Here is a 10,176-nt window from a genome sequence, read left to right as displayed (position 1 = left end):
CAAACTCTTAATTAAAGAGCTGCTATATTCCTGCTGGCGTCACACACGCGGGAAGTGCGCAGTAGTCCCTTTCTCCCCGTTCTGATGGCGCAGGCAATTTGGAAAGCAAATGAGGGAGGCGATCGCAACACGGAACGTGGTGCGCACGTTTGAGGGGGCACCTGATGGGGTTTTTGAGGAGCGAGCATCAGTCAACAGTAAAAAAAACCGTCATGTTCGAAATTGTGTGCTGGAAGTTATTTTTTGAGTGACCTTTTGGTAATGTGTGAAATCTTTTAGTGTGAATAAATAATTAAATAATGTACATAATTTGTGCACGTGGAGGGGGGGGGGAAGAATAAAATAAAAATCATTACTTTAGGAGAAGTAAAAAACAGCAGTCTAAAAAACAGGTTATGTTTACTAAATAACGAAGTCTGTGTATACAAGCAAAAAATTAATATGCACAATCTAAACATTTTAAAGGTATAGCGTTTACTATGAAAGCTATTTTTTTGTATCTAAACCAGGGATGAGTCAGTTCACAAGGAGATAAGAAACTCATCTGCAGTCTTTTGGGTCTGAGAACTTGGAGCTAAAGAACGCTTTGGATTTGTCCAGCTGAGTTCAGCTTGACACATTGGATGAAATGGAAAAGTCCTTTTTTATAATGTCTGCAAGTTTTGGTTCCACCTCTGACAACAAGCCAACTAGGTGCTGGACCTGTAGAATGAGAAAGGATGAGAAGAGCGGTGATTAATCAGAGCCTTTAGGGAGAAGTGAAAAGGACAAACAAGAAAAAGAACGTACAGCTGTTATATGTTGAGGTACAAGGCTGCCAACAGCAGACACACAGCTTCTCTCTGTCAGATGCCCTTCCTTGACTACCAACGATAACAGATCCTGAAAAATAAAGGGATTTTTATTTTTATATTTTCTTATTTAAATAATATAATATTAGAATGTACTTTACACTTTTATAATAATGAATAATATAATGTATAATGCTACATTAGAATTTAATAATTCACTTAAAAAAATTTTTTTTAATGTACTTTACGATATACATCAATCAGGCATAACATTATGACCACTGACGGGTGAAGTGAATCACGGCTCCTGTTATTTGGGTTAGTTTGCCAAATTGTGAGGACAACTAGGTCAGCACATCTACAAAACTGTAACTCTTGTGGGGTGTCCAAAGAGACAAGCTACTGGAGCTCAAATTACTCAAGAAGTTAATGCTGGTTCTGATAGAAACGTGTCAGAATACACAGAGCATCACAGTTTGTTGTGTATGGGGCTGCATAGCTGCAGATCAGTCAGGATGCCCATGCTGACCCCTGTCCACCGACAAAAGCACCAACAGTGACACGTGAGCATCAGAACTGGACCACGGAGCAATGGAAGAAGGTGGCCTGGTCCGATGAATCACGTTTTCTTTTACATCACGTGGATGGCCGGGTGCGTGCTTACCTGGGGAACACATGGCACCAGAATGCAATATGGGAAAGGCGGCAAGCCAGCGGGGAAAGTGTGATGCTTTGGGCAATGTTCTGCTGGGAAACCTTGGGTCCTGCCATCCATGTGGATGTTACTTTGACACGTACCACCTAACTAAGCATTGTTGCAGACCATGTTCACCCTTTCATGGAAACGGTATTCCCTGGTGGCTGTGGCTCTTTCAGCAGGATAATGCTCCTGACGCAAAGCAAGAATGGTTCAGGAATGGTTTAAGGAGCACAACGAGTTTGAGGTGTTGAATTGGCCTCCAAATTCTGCAGATGTCAATCCAATCGACCATCTGTGGGATGTGTTGAACAAACAAGTCCGATCCATGGAGGCCCCAACTTGCAACTTACAGGACTTAAAGGATCTGCTGCTAGCATCTTGTTGCCAGATACCACAGCACACCTTCAGGGGTCGGTGGAGTCCATGCGTTGATGGTTCCGGGCCATGTTATGCCTGATCGGTGTAATATAATAATATAATATTTTAGAATGAAATTTATACATAAAATAATATAATAGGATTTAATCATTTATTAATATTTTCACCACATTTTTATAATATAATGTAATAGATAAATTATATCCTAATTAATTTACTTTATATTTTATTATAAATATAATGTAATATAATTTATTTTATATTTTTATTATATGATATAGTATATGATAAGATTATATCATACTTTAATAATTTAGTAATATTTTGTAAACTGGATAGCTGGCGATTTCACCTTAGTCAGTTCCATAAGGCTGACTGAGAGGAACTCGGCTGTGGTTTCAACTAAAGCTTTGAGCTGTACATCTTCTGCTTGTTTCTCCTCTTCGCTCTGTCTCTCTTCTGATTCAGAGTCTCCATCTGTCCGGCTCTGATGGTATTCAGCGTTGAACTGCAGAATGCGAATAAGACTTCCTAATAATTCTGCACCTGCAATGAATAAACATACATTGAACCCAAAATAGCGATATAAGAGCAAACCTTAAACAATAATGCTTCGCGTAAATTTGAGTGCGATATCTTATTTAGTCAGTGTGTGTTTCGTACTTATGTCCATTTGCAGACTGGAGTGTAGCGCAGACAGCAGGGCGAGCGCCGGGGCCAGGAGAGCTTTCTGCTCCTGCAGGATGAGAGGAGGGTCGTCCGCTTGACAGAAATCCTCACATACGATCTTACAGACAAATGTCCACACCGCACGACCACACGCTCCGTCTGAGACTGTAGACAAAGGACATATCTGAAAACATTGCCACATATTTCAGACGCCTTTTACATGGACAGTCAAATAATAGTGAGCTCTTTAAATAGAAAAGTAAACATTTTTACAAATGTTATTACATTATATATATATATAAAAAAAAAATTATTTTAAAGAAATTTAAACTTTCGTACACAGCCTAGTAATCCAAATGACCTTTGATTAAGGTCGGATCAAAACTCTGCCTGCAGGAAAGTGGACTTTGAGAGCCAGAGTTGAAAACTTTGCCCTAGACAATATCTGGGGTCATAATATTTATTGAAGGGCTCGTCCGGGATTTGAAGCCGGGACCTTATGCATCCAAAGTGAGAATCATAACCATAGACCAAAATCAGCATATTAGAATGATTTCTAAAGGATCATGTGACACTGAAGACTGGAGTAATGAAAATTCTGCTTTACCATCTTAGGATCTTAGGTTACATTTTAAAAGATATTAAAATAGAAAGCAGTTATTTAAAATAATTTCAAACAGTACTGTTTTTACTGTATTTTTTTATTAAACAAATCTCATCCAAGATGTTCATGTCTTTCTTTCTTCAGTCAAAAAGAAAAAGGTTTTTGAGGAAAACATTCCAGGATTTTTCTCCACATAATGGATTTAAATGGCAATCAACGGGTTGAAGGTCTAAATCAATAGCCTGACAAGCCAGACCCACATCAAGATGTTTGGTCTGGAAACTCACCATAGACAGGGCTCAATCCGAGGGGCGGGATAAACGGTTGTCTTTCAAACTCCCTCTGCACGCGATAGGATAGCGCTACACCAACCAGAGCAACGAAGGTGAAGCAGAGCACGCTGACAGATTAAACATTCGCCGTATCCGGTCGGCAACTCCGAACACATCTTCCCTTTTTAAGAATGACTTCAGTGCCGTTCTTTGTTCTTTTCTCAGAGAAAAGCTTAACTCCAAGTCTTCCAGAGTCGCGGTCAAAGCTGATTCGAAAGACCGCCGCCGTTCACCAGTTTCTGTGTTTACTAGAAGCACGCAAACGCAACTCGGCCGTCATCATTATGGCCCCGCCCACCGACTCTATACACAATGTGTTGGTGTTTCAGTTTAATCGGTCCGTCGAAACTCATTCATTGAAAAACGCTCCGCGGTGTGGTTAAAATTGTTTTTTTTTTTTTTTTGCTTAATTAATTAATGCGTTAAAGTCCCGTAATTAATTAATCTTAATTATCACGTTAAAGTCCCGGCCCTAGTAAATTTATATACTTTTTAACCTCAAATGCGCGCCTTCTGTGTTGTGCTTCTTCACGACACATGATGTCTGAAAGGCCATGGTGGAAGTACCAACCCAGTGCCGAAAAGCTCCATTTCATGTTCTTCTCAAAATTCTTCATCCAACTCAAAATGGTCCGACATCGTTGTTTTACTTTTATTTTTGCACATTTGTTTTAACATCTTTTTTCTTTAAATGACAGATGGTTTGTCTAGATAAGACCCTATTCCTCAGCTGGGATCGTGCAGAGCCTCTGAAGCCCTTCCTTTGAAACTGCATCGATTTGGACCTTCAACCCGTTGGTTGCCATTGAAGTCCATGATGTGAAGAAAAATCCTCATTTCATTTGAAGTGAGCTAATCCTTTAAGGGCTATCAGTGAAGAAACATCTAAGTTTATCTAAAATAAATACACAAACATCTGTATGATTATGTTATTGACCCTAAAAAATACAAATGAATATTTTCAGGGAACAGTGAGGGTCAGTTTGTGTGAGGGTCTCACCCAGAGCCTGCATGCCCTCTTCTACTGTAGTCAGAAGCTGGAGAGAATGAAGATACACTTCAAGAGCCTCTGGACTCTCTGACCTACAACACAAACATTTGAAAAACCCTAAATTCATATTTCAAAATGAATACTGATGCGAACCAAGGTAGAACATCATCTCTTAATCTGGCAGCAGACGGGCTGGTAAACACCTCGGACAGCAGAAGGTCTCATCACCTTAATTAATGTCTCACCTAAGCTGCGTGGCCGCCTCAAGCAGAGAGGACGCGATATCCTGCTGTTTGTCCTTGTGTGGGTCACTCTCGCTGGGTGGGGCTGACACCCAACTCTTCATTATCTCCTCATCCTCATCAAAGAGCTTATCCACCAGCTCCCCAACCTTAACCAGCAAATCCACTGCAGAGAGAGAGAGAGAGAGAGAGAGAGAGAGAGAGAGAGAGAGAGAGAGAGAGAGAGAGAGAGAGAGAGAGAGAGAGAGAGAGAGAGAGAGAGAGAGAGAGAGAGAGAGAGAGAGAGAGAGAGAGAGAGAGAGAGAGAGAGATTTGGACTTTGGTACTTTGGTGTCACAATACTTAAACCCTATTTTTGATAAACTATTATCTAATATTTCATTCAACTAGCATTAAAGGTTTTCAAACACATCAAATATCTGTATTTTGGTAACCTTCACATTTAACATAAATTATTAAATGTAATATAACATATTAAATCATTACTAAAAACATCAACTTTAATACAATTTAAATGTTTATTTAATGTTGATTTGTAAAAACAATATATATATATATTTTTAAATGTAATAAAGTTAATAATAATTTTGAATGTTTATTTAATGTGTATTGCTACCAGTGACCACAAAAAAACAATAGACTGAAAGTAGATAAATATGAAAAAGATAATAATACTACAAATAATAATAAAAATAAACATCAGATATCTGTATTTTAAATTTGATATAAACTCAATTAAATTAATTGAATACATTTTTAATGTTAAATTTAAAATATAAAGTTATTATTAAAACATTCCAACATTAACCTTATTATATATTATTTTATATATTAAATATGAAAATGTTAAAAATCATCAAAATATATTATTTGGCTATAATAAGTTACAGTAAGAAAACAAATCAAAAAATGATTTCCCTTTAATTTATAGAAAATATACATTTATCAGTAATAACAAGCCAACATTTTGTCCCAAACTAGCAAGTGAAAAAGTTCACATAAAAAAATTATATAATTTCACAAATTTAACTAAAATAAAAAAGTTATTAAAAAAACGAATAAAAAAATTCATGATAATTATTTATGTTATTTTAAATGTTCACTACTAATAAAATAAACAACAATGTTTAAAGAAAATTATAATAATAAAAAAAGTTGATAATATTTTTTACTTGTTTATTTAATATGTATTGCTAAAAAGCACCAAATAATTTTTTAAGGATCATGTGACACTCCAGTCGGGTAAAAAAAATGTTTTATGTTTTTTTGCTAAAAACAAAACACGCAAGAAAATAAATATGAATACGTTTCCCTGATTATTTAATTTTAAGAGTTTCAGGCACTTTTTGTCCTATTCACTGAAAGTAGCATTAGCAACATCTTTAAACATCACTGACCATTGGTGGAGCTGCTCATGATGAAACTCAGACTGCTGCACACTGCAGGCTGCTGCCGTATCCTCTCCAGCCACAGAGGGGCGACATCAGGCTGGGACAAGCATGTTAGCAGGAGCCTGAAAAAAGCCACAGTCACACACCAGCATTCAGAGAAAGTCAAATGTGTCATATGCTGAGAAACAGTTTTGTAACAGGGCTTTATCAGAACTGACCTGCAAGTTTCCAAGAGCGTAGGTGGGTCATTGTCTCCGAGGAGCAGAAGTAACACAGCGCTGTGATATACAGATAACATCTCAGTTTAATATAACAGAATTAGTAGGACTGTATTTATAAAAGTAGTCAGATTAATCTGAAGAGAAAGATGCTCTGTGTGTGTACGTCTCACCCCAAGTCAGAGTTCTGGCTGAGAGAGACACAGGTGTCATGGAAACAGCTCATATTACCCAGAATGCCCACACAGATTTCCTGTAACGTAACAAATGTATAAATTCATACGCAAGCAACAAGGGAAATACGACATATAATTCAACATGTAGGGAAGTTACGGTTGCGAAATGACTTACAGTGAGCCGCGGACTGCATGACTTTGCGATCACACCCAGCAAAATGTCTGGAGCCTTGAACTCTTGAAGAAAGACAGCCACGTCCTGGAGAGAAAAAAGCATGCAATGTGTATACAGATGATGACGGCCGTGGAGAAGGGTGTTGAATGCAGTGCATTTCAGTTTACCTTATCCATAGCCATGTCCCATACTTTACACAAGTCCTCTTCCAGATCGTCCGTCAGATCCATGGAAGAATCACTCTGTCCACTTTCTTGATCTGTCACCATCTGTAAAGGCAAATAATGTACACATGGATACACATTGAGAAAGAAATGAAGGAGCGGATGTCTTTAGTGTTTTATTTATTCGTTTTATTTTACATATAAAATAAAGAATAGAATGTATTTATATATAAAAATAAATATAGAAGGGGCTCAAATTATTTTTAAATGTAATTAAAAATAAAACTACAAAACTACAAATATAAAAATATATAAAATATGTGTGGCCTTGGCTTACACACATTTGTTTTTGTGAAATGTGGGGACATTCCATAGGCGTAATGGTTTTTATACCGTACAAACTGTATTTTCCATCCCCTTACACTACCCCTGCCCCTAAACCTACCCATCACAGGAAACAAAAAACTCATCCTGTATGGGTAATGTCCTCATATTTCACTCTCTCATATTTCATGTCATACCCATGTCATTATACACATTTGTTTCCTGCTATTTCATCACACACACACACACACACACACACACACACACACACACACACACACACACACACACACACACACACACACACACAAAACAGTACTGGTCAAATATGTGAAAACATTACTATTTTTAATGTTTTTGAAAGAAGTCTCTTATGCTCATCAAGCCTGCATTTATTTGATAAAAAATACAAAAAAAAAAAATAATATTGTGAAATATTAATACAATTTAAAATAATGGTTTTATATTTTAATATACTTAAAATATATTTTATTTCTGTGACGCACAGCTGAATTTTCATCAGCCATTATTCAGCCATTACTTCAGTGTCACATAATCCTTTAGAAATCATTCTGATATGCTGATTAATTATCATTGTTGGAAACAATTGTTTCTTAATAGTTTTTATAACCTGTGATACTTTTTTCAGGATTCTTTGATGAACAAAGTTATTTTTGAAAAAAAAAAAAAGTTATCAATGTTGGAAACATAACTTTTTTTTCAAAAACATTTTAAATAAATAATCATATTAGAATGATTTCTGAAGGATCATGTGATGAAAATTCAGTGTATTTATTTATATTAAAATAGAAAACTATTGCAATTTTTTAAAAATATTACAGTTTTTTCTGTATTTTTTTGATCAAATAAATGCAAGATCGATTAGCATAAGACACTAAAAATAGTAATGTTTCCAAACTTTTGACTGGTATTTGAGATTTTACATATATATATATATATATATATATATATATATATATATATATATATATATATATATATATATATATATATATATATATATATACACACACACAGAAAATAAAATAATTGGAGGCAAATGACAGAAGTCTAGCATGCATGGGATACCTGAATGAGGCGGGTCAGGGTGCTGAAGAGCCAGTGTTTGCTGTACACCGTCTCCCCGATGGCGTCCGCCTCCTCACCGGCCTCAGTCTCATCTTCCTCGGGTGGAGGCGACGGGTTTCGGTCCAACTCTGGCGAACCCGCGGTTGAGGATCCACAACTGTCTCCATCCTCCTGAGAGCATCTGTCACTGGGCTCTGATGAACAAATCAATATATGACAAATGCATGAACAAACCTCAGAGGGATTATGAGATAAAAACGCATGCATGCATAACCCTCCAAAGCACAACATTTCATGTTCCTATTCATAGGGGAAAAAACTAACAGGTAAAATATAAATCCATGCACAAACCTCCAATGCATACCAAATGCATGCAAACCGTACTGACTACATGTATGCAGGTGTGCATTATTTTCTCGTGCACAATATATCATAAATATGTTTACTGTAAATAACGCGCATAATAATGTATACATCAAATTACGAGTCCACCACGCTTCAGCAAAATACGTTTGAAATTCGTGCTTACAACAGTTGTGGTATGTTTAAAGCTCGACACCATTTGCTGGTTAATTTTTGTAATGCTAAGTTACACATTAAACAACGTGGCAAATATTGATTTATTTAAATAAACATTGACCGTAAGAGAGTATAGCAACACTAGCTTAATAAGCAGCACACACCCGGACTTACCCATTAATAATGACTTTCCACAACCAACGCTAAAAAGCTCAGAAATATCAAAGCGAAAAATGAAATTTAAGCTTCATGGTTTGCTGAACGTTTTGAATAAGCACACAGAAGTGAATACTTCCGCTCACAACTCCACACAGAGCATGATGGGAAAGAATAGAGGAAATAAAAGTGGGTAGAGTGGCATTTGCACGAAATTGTCATAATATCTAAAGTTGTTTCCTCTGAAATATATATTTTAAATTAAATGGCTTTTAAAGTGTTTCAGTGTAATTATTCAGCTGTAAATTACACTGTCCAGAAACGGAACAGAAACAGCGCTGTCAGATGGTATAGCTAACTTCTCTGGTTAGGATGAGCTGAGGCTTTAGGTTGTTTTTAGTAGTTGTATGCCAGTCACCAGTCCTCTGGATTAATATATGTAAATGACTACACTTTTTAATTGTAAAAATGTGTCTTTGGAGCTTAAAAAAATCGCTTTGAATGCAGGTCAATGACCGTTTTTGAGCCTCCGTGCGCCCCTGCTGGAAGAATCCTTGTTGGCTCTTCTCGGCTCTTCTTGGTAAAGTTCTACCGTATACAGCACTTTGGTACATTCTTATAGTTTCGAAAGTTCTTTGGTTTTTCTCGATTGTGTACTCACATTTTCTGAAAGAATGCCTCATATTCTCAAAATTCGACACAAATAAACACACGCACACACACACACACACACACACACACACACACACACACACACACACACACACACACACACACACACACACACACTTGGCGAAACCCCTCCATTCTCCCGCACAATGAAACTTTAGGCTACAGTCAAAACAATGTTATTATTTCTCAAAATGGATATATGAATAGACATTTATAAGAACCAGTTGAACACTGATGTGCTCAATGTAAAACACATCTTCTCCATTCATCAATCAAGATATCTTTTTTTTGTTTAGTGTTACACTTACTACAGACAGCCTACAGACATAAGTGTGTCGTAAACTATTTAAGAATATAGTTTTTATACTCAGAACACATAAATACACGGTAAGAAATATACATTTTGGGATGTAGGCCTACAACCCAACCAACACAAAGTAGCACATACACTGGTCTACATACAAATCAAAAGAAGAATTTGTCTTTAATTTCTATAGTTAAAAAAAAATAAACTATGCTGCTCCAAAACAGAAGAGTTCACATATAGCACGCTAAAGCTTTGTTTGTTATTTGTAAAACTGTTTG

At 36.5% G+C, this 10,176-nt stretch overlaps 1 protein-coding gene across 2 annotated transcripts; it reads right to left on the bottom strand.

Annotated features, from left to right (window-relative positions):
* Positions 1 to 380: 380 nt before the first annotated feature.
* On the bottom strand, positions 381 to 9,074 carry saal1 (serum amyloid A-like 1). 2 transcript variants are annotated; one of them, XM_067437032.1, is made up of 13 exons: positions 8,938 to 9,074; positions 8,245 to 8,438; positions 6,835 to 6,936; positions 6,668 to 6,751; positions 6,490 to 6,569; positions 6,317 to 6,376; positions 6,105 to 6,220; positions 4,711 to 4,873; positions 4,475 to 4,557; positions 2,533 to 2,703; positions 2,222 to 2,415; positions 790 to 882; positions 381 to 702 (listed from the first exon to the last, which is right to left on the bottom strand). In XM_067437032.1, exons 1-13 carry the CDS (start codon positions 8,939 to 8,941, stop codon positions 607 to 609), a joined length of 1,440 nt encoding a protein of 479 aa, XP_067293133.1. In that variant the 5' UTR covers positions 8,942 to 9,074; the 3' UTR covers positions 381 to 606. The 2 variants fall into 2 exon arrangements, with proteins under 2 accessions (XP_067293133.1, XP_067293134.1); XM_067437033.1 differs by lacking the exons at positions 381 to 702; positions 790 to 882 and adding an exon at positions 1,842 to 1,944.
* Positions 9,075 to 10,176: the final 1,102 nt, after the last annotated feature.

Source organism: Pseudorasbora parva, chromosome 25 (genome assembly GCF_024679245.1).
Source record: "Pseudorasbora parva isolate DD20220531a chromosome 25, ASM2467924v1, whole genome shotgun sequence".
NCBI lineage: Eukaryota > Metazoa > Chordata > Actinopteri > Cypriniformes > Gobionidae > Pseudorasbora > Pseudorasbora parva.
The sequence above is the reverse complement of the archived record's forward strand: the minus strand, read 5'-3'. Positions and strand labels throughout refer to the sequence as shown.

What these genes read in the sequence shown, in the direction of transcription:
- saal1 (XM_067437032.1), bottom strand. An exon ending in CCCTGACCCGCCTCATTCAG is followed by an intron (nt 6,937 to 8,244) that starts GTATCCCATGCA and finishes TTGCCTTTACAG; the next exon opens with ATGGTGACAGATCAAGAAAG. An exon ending in TACCTCAACATATAACAGCT is followed by an intron (nt 703 to 789) that starts GTACGTTCTTTT and finishes CTCATTCTACAG; the next exon opens with GTCCAGCACCTAGTTGGCTT.